The sequence below is a fragment of the Castor canadensis genome, chromosome 9, assembly GCF_047511655.1.
Source record: "Castor canadensis chromosome 9, mCasCan1.hap1v2, whole genome shotgun sequence".
Taxonomy (NCBI): domain Eukaryota; kingdom Metazoa; phylum Chordata; class Mammalia; order Rodentia; family Castoridae; genus Castor; species Castor canadensis.
Window position 1 is genome coordinate 111,308,778 of NC_133394.1, and position 22,272 is coordinate 111,331,049.

At 37.2% G+C, this 22,272-nt stretch overlaps 1 protein-coding gene across 1 annotated transcript in view; it reads right to left on the reverse strand.

The window, feature by feature from the left end:
* Srp72 (signal recognition particle 72) overlaps positions 1-22,272 on the reverse strand; it is a 26,566-nt gene continuing 4,294 nt past the window's right edge. The window contains exons 3-19 of the mRNA XM_020181769.2: positions 22,093-22,216; positions 20,335-20,478; positions 20,140-20,251; positions 17,543-17,574; positions 16,206-16,330; positions 16,059-16,116; positions 15,042-15,173; positions 14,002-14,130; positions 13,155-13,227; positions 11,289-11,353; positions 9,918-10,013; positions 8,486-8,589; positions 8,284-8,361; positions 7,411-7,548; positions 4,251-4,288; positions 2,062-2,221; positions 1-1,297 (exon numbers count right to left, since the gene is read on the reverse strand). Of these exons, the coding sequence (XP_020037358.1) occupies positions 1,120-1,297; positions 2,062-2,221; positions 4,251-4,288; positions 7,411-7,548; positions 8,284-8,361; positions 8,486-8,589; positions 9,918-10,013; positions 11,289-11,353; positions 13,155-13,227; positions 14,002-14,130; positions 15,042-15,173; positions 16,059-16,116; positions 16,206-16,330; positions 17,543-17,574; positions 20,140-20,251; positions 20,335-20,478; positions 22,093-22,216 (1,786 nt within the window). The 3' untranslated portion in view covers positions 1-1,119. The remainder of the gene's footprint in view (positions 1,298-2,061; positions 2,222-4,250; positions 4,289-7,410; positions 7,549-8,283; positions 8,362-8,485; positions 8,590-9,917; positions 10,014-11,288; positions 11,354-13,154; positions 13,228-14,001; positions 14,131-15,041; positions 15,174-16,058; positions 16,117-16,205; positions 16,331-17,542; positions 17,575-20,139; positions 20,252-20,334; positions 20,479-22,092; positions 22,217-22,272) is intronic.

The following is a 22,272-nucleotide window of genomic DNA, read 5'->3' on the forward strand; positions in this document are numbered from 1 at the left end:
TCAGAGTCAAACACAGCAGCACTTTATTAACAAGGACAGAGTAATCTGATCACAAGGAAATATAAGTCTAAAATAAATGATACTGTGGGCAGCATAAAATGAATGTATGCATCCCAATGTGTGTCTCACATGTTGAATTATGTGGCTTGTAAGCAAGGAAATACAAAAGCAACACTTATACCACAGACTGATTGTAGCTCATTTCATTACTTTGGGAAAGGTAATGAATGGTCATAACATAATTAGAAAGAGGAGCCACTGGAGTATCTATTAATTGGGTCAAACACTCCTGTTAGATTTCAATACTGCTTGATATTGTTTCCCCTCTACATAATGAAGTCAATGTTTATGTTTTTGATAGGGGGCCATTAATCTTTTTGCTTGACAGTCCAAACTCATGGGTCTGAGTCAACTAGTTGTAACATTGATATATTTTTTTGAGGTCTTCAGTAATCAGCATGTTAGCATAATCTGAAAATGATGAGGGGCACAAAGGAGCGGTATACATGTTTATGTAAAGTAGCCCGTATTACAGTAATACACAACAGAGAATTTATTTCAGACATTTACCTTAGTCTTTTTGTGAGCACTCATTTAATTAAGCAAAGAACACCAGTGTTTTAATAGGTCCCTTTCAATCACATAAGATTTCTAAACAAGTATCTGGAATGCTCAGAATATCCTCTTTCAGTCTACTAGGGACTCCTTAAGACATAATTTAAAGTGGTACTTGAATAGGAACAAGTGTCTTCAGACTCCAGTTAAAACAGTAGAAACAATTTGTTTAATCCTGGGAAACCTCAGATAATGTGCCTTATTTGTGAAAAGGTAAAAGGACAAGTCAGCACACAAAGACACAGGATGCAACAGACATCAAGGTAGGAAAATGCCCAGTCATCTTCAGTCCTCACATTCTGTGCAAAGCTAGGTGGTACAAGTAGGTCAAATCTGACTAGGCAGTTTGAGGAAGATGTTTTCCCATTTGATGTGTAAGAAACTGTTTTATGACAATACGGGGATGGAAGAGGGTACAGTTCTGTGCTTCTTGCTGTGTTTCCTTTATTATGTTCCTCATGTCAGTGACACTGGTTTAGACAGCTTGCAACAAGAACATTCTAATCACCAGCCACCTTTTCCTCCTTTCTTCTTTCTCTGCTGCTGTTTCTTTTTCGTGGCCGGAGCGCCTGCGGGTTTCTGGTGTCTTGGGGGTATGATGTTACTTGTAGAAGCAGGTACTGCCGCTGCACTGCCAGGCCGTGGGGAGGTGGGTGGGCTGCTCACAGTTTTACTGGCATCCCTGAAATCATAAAAGTGGAAAAGCTCTGATCATTTAGAAACTCAACAAAGAAAAAGGGTATAAAAATGTATATACAGCATCTTACTTTCCACCCCTCACAATTTCCTACACATTTTACACTTCTTTCAGGGTGGGTCCCCCAATTCCTAGGTATTTCTTTTAAATAAAAGTTTCATACTACATTTAAGAAAAAGTAATAGGCTGCGCCATCTTTTCCCTGGCCAGCCTGGCAGTTTGGGCCTGCCATTAAACTTTGCTCTATGGAAAAAAAAAAAAAAAAGTAATATATGATCCATGGCAAGTTCTAGAAAGCTTAGAAAATAAAAAAAAATTAAATGACCTATAATTCTCTGTAGAAATAACCTTTTCTTGCTGTTTTTTGGCAGTACTGCAGTTTGAGCTCCGGGCCTCACACCTGCTAGATAGGTGCTCTACCACTTCAGCCATGCCCCCAGTCCAACTTAACATTTTTAATACTTCTTTCTCATTATTAGTATCTGTTTATCTAGTTTCCTTTTGAAACTAAATACAATCTCTAGCTTTTTTTTTTTAAGCACTGGGTACCAGGGCCTTGTGCACTTGTGCTTGCTAGGCAAGTGTTCTACTATTGGGCCATACCCCACCCCCCACCGTGTACAACATAATCAAGTATATATGAGTATACCTCTTATACTTAAAATACATTAACAAATCCTAACAGCTTTGAGTCAATCTCAGAAATAACGTATACTCTAAGTGACATTCAGTGTAGAACCAGTACTCACAGTTCAGAGGAAGCTCCTGCAGTTGCTCCCTGTGTCCCTTTTCCAATCTGATCCTTCTTTTTACCCTTCTTTCTTCCTCGATAGTAAGAACGCTCTCGCATTGGTAGCCATCTTTCTGGATCTGGGGTGACTTTTGGGTCATAATTCTTAGGCAGTTTTCCTGTGTAACAATTGATAAAGAAATGAGACATGCCTTTGACAGTTTCAAGATAGTTTGTTTAAACAATATCCCCATGTCTGGAAATAAATAAAACTACAAATGAAATCTGAGAAATTTTTATTTGTATAATCTAGCAAGGGGAGGTCCTTATTTTTAAGCAAGACACAAAATTCACACGTTATAAAGCAAAAGATTTCACAGAAGTATCTATATAAAACTTAAAAATTTTTATCTGATAAAAGCATAATACATTTAAGAAAAACAGTTCAGTCCCAGCTACTCAAGAGGCAGATATAGGGAGGATCACAGTTTGAGGCCAGCTGGGGCAAAAAGTTCTTGAGACCCCATCTTAACCAACAAGCTGTGTGTAGTGACACATGCCTGTCATTCCAACTACTTGGGAGGCTATGGGTAGAAGGATCTCAAGACCTTACCTGACAAAAGCAAAAAAAAAAAAGGGGGGGGAGGAAGGGGGAGTAAAAGGGGGGAGGAAAGGGGAGTGGCTCAAGTGCAAGCCCCAGTACTGCCTAAAAACTGAAAACTCTAAACTTTTATTGACTGGGGCATGTAAGTATACAATTATATGCGTGTTTGTATGCGCAAAAATACATTCAGTAATCATCTCTGGGAGCAAGCATTTGTGGTAAGAAATTTTCCACTCTTGATCCTGTCTTTTTCCTTTTTTTTAGAATGAACATATATCACTTTGTAAGTGTCAAACAGCGCTCATCTGGAAAAACCACAAAAACTATGAAGAAAGTAACACTGCAGTTACTGCTAGCTACACTTACAGCTCCTTGCTTATAGTATTACTAACACATAAACAAATACTGAATTCTCATCTGTTACTAGGTACTATGGCGAAAGTGAAGAAGCAGGTAGAACCTCTAGCTGAAGGCCGGGGAGTGAATGTGAGCAGGAGCTTGTATACCTTTTCTTAAGCTCTAGTAAAATGATAACAAACACATCAGAAGAAGAATAGGAAAGAGAATGTTACAATAAATTTTGGAAACTGGAAAACAGATGGTACATTGATAATAAACTTAGTGAAGACTTGGGAAACCCGAGTCTGAAGAGAACAGTGGGCAAAATTAAGAATCAGTGGTGAAGTGGTGGGCGCTGATGGCTCCTGCATGTAATCCTACCTACTTGGGAGGCTGAGAATGGGAGGATCAAAGTTCAAGGACAGGCCAGGCAAACAGTTCGTGAGACCCCCCATCTCTAAAATAACCACAGCAAAATGGACTGGAGGTGTGGCTCAAGTAGAGCATCTGCTTTACCCCACTCCCACCAACGATTAAAAAAAAAAAAAATCTGATTTATTCTCTAGATTCCCCCCAAACTCAGAACAAGTGGGTGGATCAGGGATAGTCTCTGACTTGCTAGAGGTTAAAGAACACTGCTTAAGCAAATCAGTGAACAATGATTAATGGTTAATGGTTCAGGACTCACACTGTCAGATTAATGAGAAAGGCTTGCCAGAGAAGTCCTATTTGTCCTGCTGGATGACAAGAACATTGCTCTATCACTAACAAACACCCTCTGACTAACATGATCTGCTTTTGTGGTGAGCAGAACAAAAAGACACTACTACTGGGTCAGCCAGCCTTGATGCTAACTTTGCTTTAGACTGCCAGTTTTAGAAACTTAAAGGAGTTTATGGTATTTGTAGCAGAAAGATCCTAAAAGTATAAGGGTCACTGAGTGGTAGGAACTGTTCTAAGAGCTTTACATGTAGTATCTCGTTTGATATTTTGAGGCATCACATCCCATTTTATAGATGAAGATCTCAGGCAAGTATATTAAGGCCACAGTCATACAGTCACAGACCTGAGTTGAGGCAGTCAAGTTCCAGAGTTGCAATCTTTAAATAGTAATGCCAGCTACAGTCAAGGCAAAAGCCAGTGTTCAATGACATAATAGGAGAGGGCACTGTATTTACGCACAAAGAGTTCTATAGAGGGCTACACTTCTCAAGCTTTCATCTTGTAACAGGGAATCTAAAGAATTTTATTTTAAAAACACTTACCCTTTTTTTTCTTCTTCTTCTTTTTCAAGTCTCCTTGTCTAAAATGAGAGGAAAAATCATTACTATCATTGTGATAAAACATTTATAGTGCCTTAACTATGTGCAAAAGAGCAAGATGGGTGGTTTATCATAAATATATTTTTAAGCCTTTGTACCAGCTCACCAAAGCTAACAAACTAGCTGGTTAAATTCAATCATGATTCAGATGCTGTAATTTTTTGCAAGGTAGTTTAGAAAAGAGGTGACAATTATTTTCAGAAAACACCAATTACACTGAGAAAAACTTAGTGGCATACATAATGTAAAACCTTTTCAACGTAAATTGGCATCTGTTCTCTGAAAACAGTTAACTGTCACCTCCTCAAAATTACCTTCTCAACAGTATCTGAAGTGTGATAAGCAATTTGCAAACATGAAAACCTACAACATCTCAGTATATTACCCTGTGTTTGGCAAGACTTTAAAGAACTGATAAATTCTTTGCCAGATGAACATGAATTGGTAAATACCTGCAAAACATATCTCTGGAAGGACATGCAACAAGCTTCATTGGTCACAGACGCGGGAGGGGAAGGCTGGACAGGAGTAGGAGGAAGACTACTTAATCTGTACATCCTGCAGGATAGGCTACGCTCTGCCACTGAGCTACACCTCCAATTCTAGCTTTTGAATTCTGAACCTTGTGATTTTTAAAACTTTTTTTAAATAAGTAAAACCCTTATTAACTATACTGACAAGAAAAAGATACTGAAAAGGGTCTAAGAAGTCAAGAAAATATTTAAAAATAATTATTAATCACTCTGAAAGCTACAATGAAGACGACAAAAAAAAAAAACAAACAAAAAACTCTCTGCATATACTCATATATGCTACACCCCTGTGAGAAGTATGAAAAACTGAACTGAAAAGATACCAGTAGTTTCTGCCAAAAATTCATTCTTTAAGTCATTCAACTGTGAAACTTCTTTCAGGCTCTCCTGAAGAATAATAATTGTAATGCACAGTATCTTACTTTAGTATTTCACCTCTCACCCAGACTTTGAAATAAAAATTCTCCACAGGCAGGTTGGGAAGTATGGCTCAAGGGGTAGAGCATCTGCCTAGCAAGTGCAAGGCCTTGGGTTCAAATCCCAGCACCGCCAAAAAAGAAAAAAAAAAAGTCAAACTAAGTAAGTGAATAAATTCTCCACAGGCACACCTACAATCTCACAAAGGTTCTCTGTGATTTCTTATTCCCTGCTTACACTTTGCCTACCTCATCCTCCTAAAAAATCAATACAGTCACCACATCTGTGGAGCCTTTCTGAACTTGTTTCTGTCCTTGGGAAAAACTGTTCCCTCTGGTGTACTCCTCTGTATCTGAACAATCATAACACAGACAACCTTTACTGAAATTACTTAAATGTAATTCCTTCTGCTTCATTTTTGGTCAGCATCTAGCATAAACCAATCATACTTCAAAAGAAAATAAACCTCTGCACCCAAAAGGTAGCATAAAAGCAGTAATAATGCCTAATGAAACTATGTGCTGAAATTTTAAAGCTTAAAAGTCAACATACGTCTTAATGATTTAAGAGAAAAAGAGAAAGAAAATTAAACAATGAGAAAAGTATTGCACATTCTTAGTAGTAACCCACCTGTGCTTTGGTTAAAAAAAATATACTAAAAATATTTACATAAGTGTTAGGTGAAAATCTATTTATGATCTTGAATTTATTTTGGGGTTCTGGATGAGACTTGATCATATGATGACATGGAATCTGGGGCCGGGTGTGGTAGCACATGACTACAATCTCAGTACCAGGTAGGCTGAAGCAGGAGGACCACAAGTTAAGAGGTCAGCTTGGGGTACATGATAAGACTGAATCAAAAACCAAAGCACGTAACAGTACAGAAAATAAAAGAAACGGAATCTGGAACAATGTAACATCTTTGAAATTTCTTTTGAAAGTCATTCAACGAAGGGAAAAATAATAAAAAAAACTGTAAGTCAAAAAACTGTAGAGGGCTGGAGGAGTAGCTCAAGCAGTAGAGCGCCTGCATAGCAAGTGTATAGCCGAGTTTAAACCCTGATACCGCAAAAAACAAAACAAAATAAAAAACTGTAGAGATGTTTGCACTCTTCCAAGCTCTACTAGTTCTGAAACAAAACTAGAATCTTTATTTTCTGCAGATTTTCTGCTGTGTTTTAGACATGACAATATGGGAGAACGAGGAAAGATTCAGGACTTTACCTCCTATAAGCAAATGCAGCTGGCTACCCTTTCCTCCAAATCAGCAAAATAAGCTATGTGAACTATGAGTGCAGAACACTAAGTAATATACTACATGTACATCAATAACTTACAGGTAGATAAGGTAGGGTACCTCTAGCCAATGGAGTGTCTTGGATAAAAACAATGCAATATAGCTACATTCAGTACATGGAAAGATCTCCAAAACTTATTAAATGCAAGCAAGTTTGAAAATAGTGAGTACAAGGGGCTGGTGGAGTGGCTCAAGTGATAGAGTGCCTGCCTAGCAAGCATGAGGCCTTGAGTTCAAACCCCAGTATTGTACCACCTCCCCCCGCAAAAAAACCCACAGACAACCAAACAAAAAACAACCAATCTAAGGAAAATACTTATAACCCATCTCTGAGTGCAAACACAAAGAAAAAGATATAGAGGATATACTAAGTTAATATCAGAGTTTAGTTGTGGCCTGGAGGGATGGGAGAAATGTGGACTAAGAGTTGGACACAGTGAAAGAGCAGGAAAAGAAAAAATGTGGAGATTTAAACTCTATTCACATGAAATTTTTATATGAATGTATTTTTTATTTCTTATTTAACATCAGCATTAGAGGGCCGGTGGAATGGCTCAAGTGGCAGAGTGCTTACCGAGCAAGTAAGGTCCTGAGTTCAAAGCCCAAACCCCAGTACCACAGGGTGTGGGTGGAGGCGGGGAAGGGAGGAACAAAATAACACAACACAACAAAACAATCACCCAGAATGTTTCAGAAGTATTTTTAACTAGAAAACCAAAGCTAGATGTGGTGATGAATGCCTGTAATCCCAGCACTTGGCTGAGGCAGGAGAAGCTTAAGTTCGAGGTCAGCCTGGCCTACATAGCAAGACACTGTTTGAAAAAAGAAAAAAAAAAAAAGAAGAAAAACATACCCTTGTTCCTTTGGCTGACTATCTCCAGTAAGTTTTCCACCCTTCTTTCGAACGTAAGTAGCACCAGCAGAATTTTCAAGAGCCTCGACATCTACTTTTAGAGACATACTATCCGATGAGGGCAAGTGTTTACTAAGACTGTGATACAACAGGAGTTTAGGAACACAATACACATACACGTTTGTCAACATATCTATGCTAACAGAAAAACACTCTCTTTTTCTGCTGCCCTCATCAAAAGCAAAAAATGTTCTTAAATCGTCTAGAGAATAATAAATCAGCAAGTGTATCAATTTACAGCATATATTCTGAAAGGAGAATCTGAAAAGTCAAAATCTAAGCCCCATTCCTTAACTCAGTTATATCCTTCCAGGGGGTTCCAAAACAACTCTCAAGCTTATGAAATAGAGGCTTGTTCAATCCAAAGGCTTTCACTTGTGGATGCAGCATTCACCATCGCACTGCACCATGGGAACGAAAGGGCTGAATAGAGTAGGACTTAAGACCCAAGCTCCATCAGTCAGGACACTGAATCCTTTCTTTGAGATGGGCATATGATCTCAAGAGTTTAATCACAGTAGCACTTTAGAATTCATGCAAGACTACCCACACAAAATGCGCTATTTATATATTTACTTAGTATTGTTAAGACTTGAACCTGGAGGAATCTAGGGTTGCATCCTGTTGGCACCATGGGTCAAATTTCCCCAAGGTGGATCTACTGCTGTATTTTTAAATAATATTGATTAGCAATTCTAATTTTTGCTTTCACTAGTGAGGAATAGTTGTTAGTTGAAACTGACAACAGAAACACAGGTACCAGAAGAGCTCCAGTGTGCTTTGCAGAGTCTTGTGAACAAGTCAAAAGGATACACTTTGGCTTTCTCCGGATCTACCAGTGAGTAAGCAGAGATAAGCTGGGCCAGGGTGTGAATGTCTTTTGGATTTTGTCTGAATGAAGAAGAAAATTACTGAGCAGTTTATAAAACAAAGTGACAAACAAGGAAAATCCCTCCCTCCTACAATAACAATATGGGTAATGTGCACTTCAACATGGCCACTTTCCAGAGCTTACTTCCATAGCTGTTCCAGGTCACTAACTGCCTCCTTCTTTCGCCCATATTTGAGTTTGAAGTTTGCAGCTTCTCTTATCAAGGACAAATGAGCAGGAGATTTGGGCTAGGGTTCAAAAAAGATGTTTTAAGTTAATATCTAGTAATTTAATGAAGTTTTATTAGACCTTTTAAACGAACCAATCTACTGAATTATGGATGTCTAAAACAGCAAAACCACAAACAGCAAAGTGAGTAGACATTAATACAAGTAATTACCGATTTAAGAAGGGGGAACATAGCCCAGTTCTATTTAGGTTGTCTATAAGTAGAAACGTCCCCATAAAATGAAGTCTTAAAGATATGCCATAATTATTCTCAATCACTAATTTAACACAGTACTCCCCCCTCACACTGCTAATAGTGACAGCAGTATAAATGCCCCTTGTGCATATGAACATTAAGCCAGATACTGGAAAAATTAGATGGAGACATGTAAACAATTATTTCATGCACTGCAGTTCCAGTAATTGCCACAATTCATCGCCTCTCTACCCAGTTAAGATGTGCTTTTTTTTTTTTTCCTTTTTTTGGCTATATTGGAGCTTGTATTTAGGGCTTCTGTTTGCTAGGCAGGTGCTCTGCCACTTGAGCCACACCTCCAGCTTTTTTCCCTTTAGACTGTTTTTTAGATAGGGTCTCTGTTCATTTTTCACTGAACCACCTGACAATACTCCTACCTAGGGCCTCCTTGTAGCTGCAAACACAAGCATGCATCCCCACACCCAGCTTACTGATGAAGATGGGGTTTCCCTAACTTTTTGACTGGGCTGGCCTCAAACAGTGATTCTCCCAATTTCTACCTCCTGAATAGCTGGACTATGGGCGTGAGCTACTGCACCTGGTCAGGATGAACTGTCTTATATGCAATCATGCAATATTCCATTCTTACTTCTTGAGATTATGCACACAAACACATGTATAAACATGTGGGAAGGAGGCACAAAAATATAAATCAGCTGGAGATATAGCTCAGTGATGAAGTACTTGTCTACCATGTGTGATGCTCTGGCTTTAATCTCCAGCACAGGTATTTTCTTTGCTTTTTGTAGCATTGGTGTCTGAACTCAGGGCCTCATGCTTGCTAGGCAGGCGCTCTTACCACTTGAGCCACTCCTCTGACTCCAGCACAGGTAAACAAGAAAGTTTTTTGTTTTGTTTATTTTCATTTTGCAGCCATTCCTTATTTCTAGTAAGTTTATTTGGACCCGGTATAGTTTAAAAAATGAATTTGAGAGACTGGAGGTGTGGCTCACGTGGCAGAGTGGTTACCTAGCAAGTTCAAGGCCCCAAGTTCAAACCCCAGTAACGCACAAAAAAAAAAAAAAAAAAAGAATGAATTTCATACTCTAATAGCATTTCATTTTTAAAGTGGTGATTACTCTATTTACTTACCTGGTGGCTTTGATACCACTGGATGGCTTGTGTGAAGACCTCAATGGCACTATCAATATCTTCCTCATGGCTGTACATGGTCACTAATGCAGACACCTACCCACCCAAAGGAACAGATTAATGAACAAAATTCTCCCTTCACTCCCAAAATATACTTTTTAAAAATGAAAAACGATGAATATAGCAAATAAAGATTGTTAAGCTCTCTTGCCAGTACCTAATTCACAATAAAAATTACTCTTTTTAAAGAGCATAATCACTTTATTACCAGAAATATATGAACAGCAGTGTTTTTCAAGTATGAAGGTAGTCATCTATAAAATATACCTTTCTTCTAAAGCACTGCGGTTTACAAATGGTTTGGTAAATTCAGAGGTTGGTAATAAGTGCTTACACACGTTTATACTCTAAGACACCTTTGGATCAACTGTGTGATCAATAACATATATGCTAGTGTGGCTGCACTCCTGTGACAAGCTGCATAAAGCTTGCCTAGTAGGCTTGAGGGTCAGCGAGGAGGCCCACATGGTTAGAGTGTGTGTGTGGGAGTGGACCTGGAGGAAGAAAAGGAGACAAGCAAAGAATAGAAACAAAAGTTGGGTCTTTGAGAAAAATCAATAGAACTATGAAGCTCTGGTCGGTCTATTCACAAAAAAAGGAGCTATAAATACCTAATGTTAGGAATAAGAGGGGTTCTACTGATATTAAGAGGATGAAAAAGGAATATATATTATGAATTTATTCTATGGCAATAGATTCAACAACCTGGATGAAATAATAAATTCTTTCAGAGGTAACAAAAGGCCATACTAAAGCCTTAAAATAAGAATCAAGGGAAAGCAGTACCATGCTATTACACATTTATTGAGTGCTAATTGCAAAGAAGCTGTGCAGAGGACACAGATGTGAGTAACAGTACCGGCTCAACAGATGTACATTTTCCTGTGTGTCTCTACTATGGAAAAGATGCTTTAAAACAGACGGATTAGTGATCTAAACCTGTGATATTTGAAAAGAGAACTAAAAATAAAAATTTTTGGTCACTATTACTAAATCTTTTTTAACTCAAAAGAAACCAGTGATACAATAAACAAGTTAGTCTTAGAAATTCCCTAGATAGGTCTGAGATTGTTCCAAGTTGGCTTTCACTGTTAACATAAAGTCTAACTATTGCCTGGCACATCTGACTGAATAATAAACCAACAAAAGGCAAAGCAAAGAATGAAGGTAAATTTATACCAGATAAGTGTTATTATTACAACTCCTACCATAAATAAAAATTAAAGTGAATACAAAGAAACATCAGACATGCAAATAGACTTATCAATTGTAATATTTTTTCAGTCTTGTAATAGTTTGCTTGGAACTCACCATGCCTGGCTTATGCTTTAGTTCTTCTATGCTTCTCAATATTAGACATGCTTTGGAAATATTACCTTAAGAGATTAAAAACAAAATTAGCACCACAGTAGAGGAAGTATATTATGGAAAAAGTACAAGAAATTTTTACTTTCTCTCTCTTTCCTTAGGAAAGAAATCAGGAACCTTGTTTTGTAACAACTTGAAATACACAAGCTCTGGGGTTTTGGGGATAGTGTACTCTTCATTTTCAGAGAAGGAAATTGACTTGCCAAGAAATAATGTACCTTGCCTAACCTTGCAAAGTTAGTGGCAGAGCGGCAACCAGAAAAGAAGGCTTACAACTTTCAATCTGTTGGGTCCTGGTTCTCCTTTACCAGACTGTAATTTGAAGGTGGGGAGGGGTCTTTGCCTAAAGGCCTTGACTCGACAGACTTAATGTGATGCTGTGCTGTGCTGTGCTAAATGTTGACTACAATGGAAAGTCTGTGGTGTTAAAATTCTGATTTTTCACTCACTGCAAACCTCAATACAAACCTTCCATGCTTTAAAACAAAACAAAAAATCATGACAGACTCTTAGTAATTTCAGGGAGATAAATAATCTTTGTGAAAATAAACTAAAAACCAGGGAGGACAGAAGATGAAGACAGAGGGAAAGGAACAGAAAAAAGAAGGTGAGGAAAAGAAAAAAAGATGAGGAAGAAGGGAAGGAAATATAAAAATACAGTAACAAGGAGGTTAGCAGTATTCCTTAACTCTGTTTTTACTATTGCCTTATTAAGGAGCTTTTTAGACATTTTTCCCCCAATCGCCAAATGTCTTCTCCAAACTCATGAAGTTTTCTTTTCAGCCATTGTCACCCCCATTGAGAAAGCATGCGCTACAGCAGAGCCATTTGATAGCATTTTCTTCAATGATGGAAATGAATTTTTTTTTTTTTTTTTTGGGTGGGACTGGGATTTGACTCAGGACTTTAGGTTTGCAAAGCAGGAACTCTAAAGCTTAAGCCACACCTCCTGTCCATTTTGTTCTGGTTATTTAGAAGATGGAGTCTTCCAAACTTTTTGCCCAGGCTGGCCTCAAACTGTAATCCTTCTGATTTTAGCCTCCTAAGTAGCTAGGATTACAGGTATGAGCTACTGATGCCTGACAGAAGAACTGAATTTTAAATTTCTTTGTTTCTTCTTTTTTCTTGCAGTACTGGGGATTGAACCCAAGGCCTAGTATTTGCTAGACAAAAGCTCTAATACCACTTGAGCTACACCCCCAGCTAGGCTAGTCTCAAATTAAGATCCCCCTGCCTCCACTTTCTGAATAGCTGAGATTACAGGTAATACCACAATGCCTGACTTGCGTTTTAAATTTCATTTAATTTTGATTAATTTAAACTTCAAACAGCTGCATGTGGCTAGTGGCTAGCATAGTAAGCAATTCAATTCTGGATAATCACTCAAGCTTAGTTTAAAATCGCAGACAAAAACATTGGCAGTTTTGTTAAGAATCAAACAAATTAAATTGTAAGTGGCAAAGTATAAAAGAACAATAAAGGGCCAACCTAAGAAATACTGGAAACAATGCAAAGTAATCCCTTTCGTATTTTACACATATATTACCAAGTAACAGAAATAAACATCTCTACACATGACATACTCAGGAAATACAAGTAAGAGTGGTCTTTTGGAACACAAGAATCCTATGTTTCTACTGACCTCCAAGGCCCAGGATGAAAATCAATAGAACAATTTAGAAATAATCTAAGACAAGAGCCAACTATCTCACTACCAAATCTGCCGGCAACCACATAGCTAAGTTTTGGGTTTGAAACAATAATTATGTCTTACCACTATGCAAAATATTTAAAATCAAGTATTAATACCTTGGGAAATTTTCAGCTGTGCCATGGTTAGCTTAATTTCAGCTGCGTTTTCTGGATGTTGATCTGAAAATTCCTAAATTTTTTTTTAGTTGGAGAAAAAAACCCACAATTTATATAACTGCAGACATTATAATTAATTATCTCAGCTAAGTTAAGATTTTAAATTCAGCTTTAAAGTATTAAACTTGTGGTTTCAGGTCAAAATCTGAACTTGGAAAGTTTTTATTCAATACCCACTTTGCTTTAAAGGTATGCTCTAAAAATGTCAAGTTTCCTGGAAGTCACTAACAGAAAAACAGTAATTACTACACACACCTTTTTTTTTTTTTTTTAAGAAAGGAAGACACCTGAATGTTGCCTCCAGTTACTAGGGATCCCTAGTAGGTAACTTTGCCTCTCAGGATGATCCTAATTTAACTGTTTCAAGTTTCCAACACAGTCTACATTCACAAGCTTCAAATATGTAATACAACAGCTGGTTTGGGTTGATAAAAACCAAGCCAGTTATCTCTGTAACTGTTTGTGTCTTTGGAGTAGGACTCACAGAAGAATCCATCATTGAAATGGGTTAAGTATGTTTTGGTATTATAACCCTAAAACTAAGTGGATCTCCAAATGAGTAGGTGGTTCTTCAGAGTTTATGACAAATATTTACATAATGTAAATTTATATCAAACAAAGCTAGAATTAACTAAAATGATACAAATTATCTAGTGGTACATTGTCTACTAGATTGCAAATTGTTATACTGTAATGCACAAACTTGTAGGTTACTATAGTATAACGAAATGAGACCAAGTTGCAACAGCCTGATAGCTTATTAAAAATTCAAGCACAGTGTCTTTACCTGAAGTAGCTCTATTGCTTTTGTGTGCTGTTTTTCACGGCAGAGCTGGGCAGCTTGGATTAACACAGGCAGGAGATGCTCTGGACTCTGGGACTGTAAACCAGCAGATATTTTTCGGCATTGTTCTGCCTATAAGGTGTTCCCCACCAGACAAAAATAAGCTGGTTAATAAAATTAAACACCAAATATCCAAAAGAACAAGAGGGATGGGGAAATTAATTCCAATAAAATAGCAGATGAAGAACTACATTGCGTCAGAGAATCTATTCATAGCATCTACTCTTAATTTTTACTTCTAAGAAAAAGATTTCCATTTATTTATATTTAAGCCATGAATTTTAAAACTTTAGATAAGGACAAGTTATAAATGTTCACTTGAATGCCTAAACTCCACATTAAAAAAACTAACACATCAAGCATAGAAACTACAAAACATGTATTTCATGGCAAAGTATTAAGAATAATCCAATTCAGTTCTACTTAATAAAAACATTTCTGCCCCTCACTTTCCCACTAAAAATCTGTGCTGTATGGATGCATGAATTCAGAATACATATAAAGTTAGCACTGACCTTCAAAGTTTTAACTTGTGATTATGCATAACTAAAATAAAAGGTAGCTCTTAAATAACCATGACTGGTGTCTCTGATGATTTTGTTTTAACTTAATTCAGGGAGATTAGAAATAAAGTAATGAAATGGCTAGGAATAGAGCCCCAAGATAGAGAACACCTGCTTAGCATGTGCAAGAGTCTGAGTGGCATGGCAAAAATATGTAAGTAAAAAAGGAACAAAATAATGAGAAAGCCACCTTATTTAAAGGTATTATTAATACTGTTTTCTTCCTCTTACAAGCCAGTAACCCCACATCCTCATAAAGAATTGGATGAATTACTTGCTTACAATATCTATGACACGACATTCCAAAGAAGAAAATAAGAAACAAATGAAAATATAAAGCGATTAGATTACTACACCCATTATACCTCATATACCATATTACCACAGAGTTAGCCAGGGGACCAGAGGCCTATTACCTACCTGGTTTGTGTACATAGCTAGTAAAGCTTTGTTAAATTCTATAGCTTGCAGCTGTTTCTTGGAAAGCTTAAACTCTACTCCTTCTGCATTGGTTAATTTCACCTTCTTCTTGGAGTCAAAGACATTTTGGTCCTGACAAAGAAAAGTTCATCTACCATTAGCAGAATCTCCAACTTTTACCCTTATAAGCACTCCAAGGCTTTATTCCTCTTTCATTTTATTACATTATATAAAAACAAGAGAGCTCAGCTATATCTACCTGGCTGGGGTGCCTAAGCTAATAAGACGCATACCAATTTGTCTCGGGTTCTTGGTTCATAAATGTAAACGAAATCTGGGCAATTCAAATCTACTAGTGCATAGGTATTTATTCCACAATCTACTTATAGGTATAAAAAAGGTTGAAATTAGCTGCATTGAAGGTAAGAATATGATTTTTGTTTTATTTTTCCATTATTAATTGCTTATTTTGGGTTTTTTGAAGAAAAAAAAAACAGCACAGGACCATAAGGACACCTCCCTTAGCAATTCCTATAAGCCATGCCCTTTAGAGTTTAGATGATAAATGAACAAAGTAACTCACTTCTGTTTGAAACTGTCACTTTGTAAGTAAATCATTATACAAATTTCTAAAATACTCATACTGCTATGGGACCTGTTTTTGGCAGAAAATGTTCATGTAACAGTTATAAAGAATACAGATCAGGAACTTAAATATATACAATTATTTTTAATTATCAGAATAATTTTTTTATGAATTATTTTCCCAAGCTGGCCTCAAACTCTTGACAGTGCTGGGATTATAGACATGCACTACTACACCGGCTTACAAAGAAGTTTTATTATTTTAATATACATCACAGAATCATCAGTATTATGAGAGTTAAATAGTACTTCTTCTCATTGTGATTTTGCAACACCTGAATTTGTCTTTTTTTTGGTCATGGAAGAAACATTCTAGAATAAAGATGGGATAATCATAAGATACACAAGTAGGAAAGTCATGGATACAAATACCTTATTAATGGTGATGATATTATTTGCAATTACAGCTAGTAGTCCTACATCTGTTGGCCTGTGAACAAGAAGAAATAGTTAACACAGAACAAAATTTTAAAAAGAAGACTCTCCCCTAAAAAAGATACTTCATTTTTAACAACTCACTTTAGTTTTATTATCTGATTGTAAAGTTGCAGAGCCTCCTCTGTATGACCCTGAAGCTGCAGAATATAGGCCATCTGACCATGAATGATGGCCAGTTCTGCCTGTGGGTCTTCCTCAGCCCCGTCCTAAGCAGAAGAAGAAACACTGTTTTTTTCTCTAAATTTTCCAAATTGATCTACATATTTTACCACTGATCCAAAGTTGAAAGACATACTCCTCAAGAAGACATGTTAAGTTCAGAAACTTCCCGAGAATCAGTTCTTTGAAATTTACAATTGCCACTAAAAAGAGTTGTTGAAGAGAAAATGGCAAAAAGCTCTTGAAAGCACATGGCCACAAACTCAGGAATACAATGTATTGATCATTATTATCCTCTGAAGCCCAACAATGAAAAAAAATTGTCAAAAACCAAATGCAAGTTTAACTTTCTACAATACCTCTAAATTCTGGAAATGTAATTTTCTTGCAAGAATACATTTTGAAAATTTTCTCTTACTAGGAATGGTGGCTCATCCCTGTAATCCCAACTATTCAAGAGGTTTAGGCAGGAGGATAATGGTCTGAGGCCAGCCCTGGGCAAAAAAGTGCAAGACCCTATCTGAAAAGTAAGTAAAGCAAAAGGGCTGGAGGTATGGTTCAAGTGAGAGTGCTTGCCTAGTAAGCACAAGGCCCTGAATTCATAGTTCTACCATAACTCTATGCTGAATATTACAAAATTTTAATTAACACTCTAAAAACAACTTCAAGCCTGGAATTCTGTAACTAAAAGTAGGCAGCTCTCTTAATTTACACTCCAGATTATTCGATATTCTCTTATCCTTCCAGGAAGGTTGTATATGCTCCTATGTACAATGACATTCAAGGGCTAGGGTGTGTCTCTCAAGTGGTAGAGTACTTGCCTGGCAAGTGCCAGGCCTTGAGTTCAAACCCTGTACCATCCAAAAGGAAAAAAAAATTTAGAGAAACCAATATTCAAAGTTGGACACTATTCTCTTTTTTACCAACCCAGCACTCTGGCTCTGATGTGGACTTGCTAAGCAGGAGTCAGATGTTTGTTCTCAAACACATTATGCCGCTGTGTTTGATAAGGGAATATCGAACATTACAGTGAAAGAACTCTAACAGTGGAAAGGGGCTAATTTCAATGCAAATCATTTCGAATGCTCACAAAGAGTTGCTAAAGGCAAGTTCTAAAGAAAATTACTGTCTGATAAGGTATGAGCCAAAATAGTGATGCAATCTATTACAAAAAAATTGGTAAACAATACAATTGAAGCCTTCTGCTCATTATTATGCAAAAGCATAAAGTCTGGGTTTAACAACAGTAGAATACTTACAGAGTCTTCTGAAAATGAACGGCGGCAAAGATCTATAGGGAACAAATGGTTTCAAATTTAGCATTGTTGGGTAATTTCTGTTCCTTTCACCATACCATACCAAAGAACAAGAACTAAATTTCTCAGCAAAAAAATTCAGTATCTTTTGCTGGTAATATCTGCAACATTAGATCAAGATAAATCTTAATGAGCAAAATTAAAATCTGCATTAGCTTCAAAAATACTCCATAAATATTATTGGTCTATGATCATTCTAGCAATTTGGCACATCTTTCATTTGTAGTCTCTGGGCTAAAATTTTTAAAGGACATTACAGAAAATATGATGAAGTAGTGCTGGGCACTGGTGGCTCACACCTGCAATCCTAGTTACTCAAAGCCAGAGACAGAAAGATCACAATTTGAAGGCAACCCAGGCAAATAGTTTACGAGACCTTATCTTAATAAAACCCAACTCAAAAAAAGGGCTGGTGGAGTGGCTCAAGTGGCAGAGTGAGTGCATAGCAAGTGTGAAGCCCCAAGTTCAAACCCCAGTACCACATACACACAACAAAAAATGCCATAAGTGTTGGTTGTAAAACATCAATGATATAAAAGCATAAAGACTTCCAACCACCTACTGATAAACAGACCTAGCATTTCATTATTCAGTTTTTTTTTCTTTTTTTAAATGCAAATGAAAGTGGGATTGGGGTGTGAGCTCATATCTGCAATCACCAGCTACCTGGAGGTGGAGATAGAGAGAGAGGACTGTGGTTCCAGGCCAGCCCAGACAAACAGTGGGAGCCAGTATCAACCGATAAAATCCTGGGTATGATGAGATGTACCTGTCATCCCAGCTACATGAGAAGCATATATAGAAGGATAGTGGTGCAAGCTGGCCCACGCATAAAAGCAAGACACTACTGGAAAAATAACTGAAGCAAAAAGTATTGGCAGTGTGGCTCAAGTTATAGACCACTTGCTTATAGCAAGCACAAGGCCCTAAGTTAAAAAAAACAAAAAACAAAAAACACACTGGGCTTGGTAGCTCATGCCTGTAATCTTAGCTACTCAGGTGGCAGAGATCAAGAGGATGGAGGTTCGATGCCAACCCAGGCAAATAGTTTGGTCAAAACAACCATCCATAAAAAAGGGCTGGTGGAGTGCCTCAAGGTATAGGCCCCGAGTTCAAACCCCAGTACTGAAAAAAAAAAAAAAAAGATGTTCTACTTACTATTTATTTTGTACTCTCCTTCCTTCAGTTTAATATACTGTGGGCATCTTTATGTTAAATAAACATGCACCTATGCTTTTTTTTTATATTACTGGTTTTAATGACTGCATGGTAACCTACTTTGTGATTATAGTAAAACACAGTCAACCTTTTAATAGCACAGAAACTCATGGTGTTTCTAAATTTTTGTTCTCTTATCACTCCCCAATTAACAGACATACAGATACATGTGAACTTATCCCATTTCAACTTTTAACTTAAAAATAAAATGTAATTCTTGGGACAGAGTATGTAAATTTAAGAATCTGCAACATACCACCAAATTACCACTGCAAAGTCTGTACTATTTTTATACTCAGATCTGCAATATATGAGAATGTTCTTCCTTACTGAGTATGATCAAGAAATTTTCTTGTGAGACAGAGCCTTGCTATTGCCCAGGATAGTCTTAAAACACCTGGGCTCAAGTGATTCTTCCACTTCAGCCTCCCAAATGCTGGGACTACAGGTGTGAGCCATCTATCTAATCTTTATCTATCTATCTATCTATCTATCTATCTATCTATCTATCTGTCTGTCTGTCTGTCTGTCTGTCTATCTATCTATCAATCATCTTTATGGTGCTGGGGACTGAACCCAGGGTGTTGTGTATACTTGGCAAATGTTCTACCATTAAGCTATGACCCTAGCCCTCAAATAGTTCACAATTAAACAGACCCAGTTTCACTGTTTTTTTTTTCTCCCTCCCCACTTCACTGAAATCCCTATAACATCCCTTTTATAGCTTCTGGGGAAAATGTATGGAGTAGAAACAGTCTAAATGTTCTTTATAAATTTTTTCATTTTGGTGCTGGGTACTGAACCCAGGGCCTTGTGTAGGCTATAATTGTGTTCTACCAATGAACAACACCCTCAGCCCCCATTTTACTTAATCAAAAGCTTCAAAGCATGTAAATACTGTGCATTTAGTATGCATATTAAACGGAGTTAAAATGTGCTTGGTCTGTAAATGTGTAAATGTAGTGTATCTTTGTGCATACACATACACAGAGGCATGCCATATTACCTACCTGAGTAGAAATAATGAAACAATAAATAACATTTACTGAATGTTCTTAATCATATACCATGTTTGGTTATAAATGCTGCTATTAATTCATTCAATTTACACTTAATATTCAGAGTAAGTTGCTTCAAATACTACTCTCTTAGAAATAAGTAGAAACATGGTCAAAAAGAAACAGACTAGATGAACTCTGAAAAACTCTCACTGCTTCAGAAACTTTCATGATAATTTCACAAATGTCAAATAGCATTTTTAGAGACACCCTACAAAGTTCTATCCACATTTTATTTATAGCAAACTTTAAAGAACTTCTCACCCTCAGCTTTTTGCAGGATTTTCATTGCCTGGTTCAGCTGGCCTTGTCCTATCAGTGCACATGCAGCATTGTAGCACAGTTCGTGTGTGCCTTCTTGGAGGCCCAAGTTCTCCTGACATGGAGCAAAACAGCAGTCAAGCACTAAGCACTGAGGAACATTATTTCCTGGCTGTATGGTAACATAAGAATACTCACTGGAATGACTTTTTCCCAGTTGCTTTGAGCTGCAACAACTGCTGAAAGGTTTGTTTTCCTCTCCTCATCATAATCATCTTGGGAGTTCCGGACAAGATCTCTATATACAGCTAGGCACTCATCATATCGTTCTAAACGGTATAGCTAAGTGACAAAATCAAGTAAATAAATTAGAGATCAGTGTTATGTCTCTAACTCCACATGCAAGTTTTTGTTAAAAGGATTACTTCTATGTGCCATAATGCTTTCAAAAAGCTACCTGGAAGCCAGGTGCCTGGTGGCTCACTCCTGTAATTCTAGCTACTTGTGAGACTTGAGATCAGGGATTACAGTTCAAGGCCAGCCCAAGCAAGTAGTTCTTGAGATCCCATCTCTAAAATAACCAGAACAAAAAATTGACTGGAGGTGTTGCTCAAGTTGTAAGAGTGCCTGCCTAGCAAGCATGAGGCTGGCCTTGTGTTCAAACCCAGGCCCATCCAAAAAAAAAATAATGTAATCAATCTTTCCTATAGATTTGTGGGTATGATTCAATTTAGAAAAAATAATTTTATTTAAATTCCTTCTTGAAACTAGTTAGGTGCCTAGAGAGATTATGAAAGGAAATCTTTCTATAGAAATCTATCCTGTTACCTGTATGTGAAGTTAAAATGAAAAAATTTCCATACAAAATGATTACTAAGGCTGGGCATGCTCACACCTATAGGAAGGTGGAGATTGGGAAGACTATACTTTGAGGCCAGCATGGGCAAAAAAGAAAAAAACAAAACAAAAAAACCCCCATCTCAACCAATGGTTGAACAAGGTGGTATAAACTGTCATTACAGCTACCAGGGAAGCACAAATACAAGGATCATAGTCCAGGCTGGCCCACACATAAAGTGAGGCCCTCTCTCAAAAATAATCAAAGCAAAAAGGGCAGACAGAGTGGCTTGAATGGTAGAGAGCTTGCATAGCATGCAAGGCCCTGAATTCAATCCCCTAGTACAACCATAAAAAAGATTGCTATGTCCCAGTAAATAGGAACAAAATTAAATATTAACATAAAGACTTAATATTTCCTAGAGTTCACTATATATACCTTGTTTTCTGTTTTCCAGAAACAAGGAGTCATCATACGTAACTGTTCACCTACAATATAATTCCTGCTTTTGAATTCAGGGCCCTCATGCTTGCTAGGCAGGCGCTCAACTGCCTGAGCGACTCCACCAGCCCTGAAGTTCTTAAAGTAATAGTGTCAGCTGCTTTATGTCAGTTGGTCTGCTATGTTGTGACAGACTGGTACCTTCATCAACCATGTAATGTACCCTATACACAGTTTACACATTTCTGTTTTCTCATCATGTCTCAAATCCTTTTCAATAAAATATTTTCAGAGGGTCTATTTTCATAGAATATATTTTATGAAGAAGATAAAGTCACCCAAATTCTTACCCATCATGATTTTAACTTAAAGTACAATGCCAGTTAGGTATTATAAAGAAATACTGTTTCAAATATGTGTAAGTACATAAACTCACTTTTGTTTTCTTTAATTTTCTAATTACCTCAAGGGAGTCATTTGTTCATAGAGAACTATATATGGAACTGCTTGAATGAAGATCAAGAAGAGGGAATATGCTCAAACCTCAAGAACTGGTTTGGTGGTCAGTTCTGTGGAGCATCAGGATGGGCTGGGTTTCCTTATCCCTGAACCATGCTAGAGGCAGAATCATGCTCACTCAGGATGACTGTCAACAGGTATTTTAAAGCAGTAATTACCACTTGTCCATAAAGTTCCTTTAGCTTGTCTGTCTGCTGGTTGGTACCTTCTATTGTCTTCAAGGCATTCTCAATTCTGTTCAGCCTGTATTCGCAATACGCCTTCTCAAAGGAGAGAGAGTTACTGAAAAAGAAAATACCAAAATCTGATTATTATCTAACAATGAAGAACACTAACTG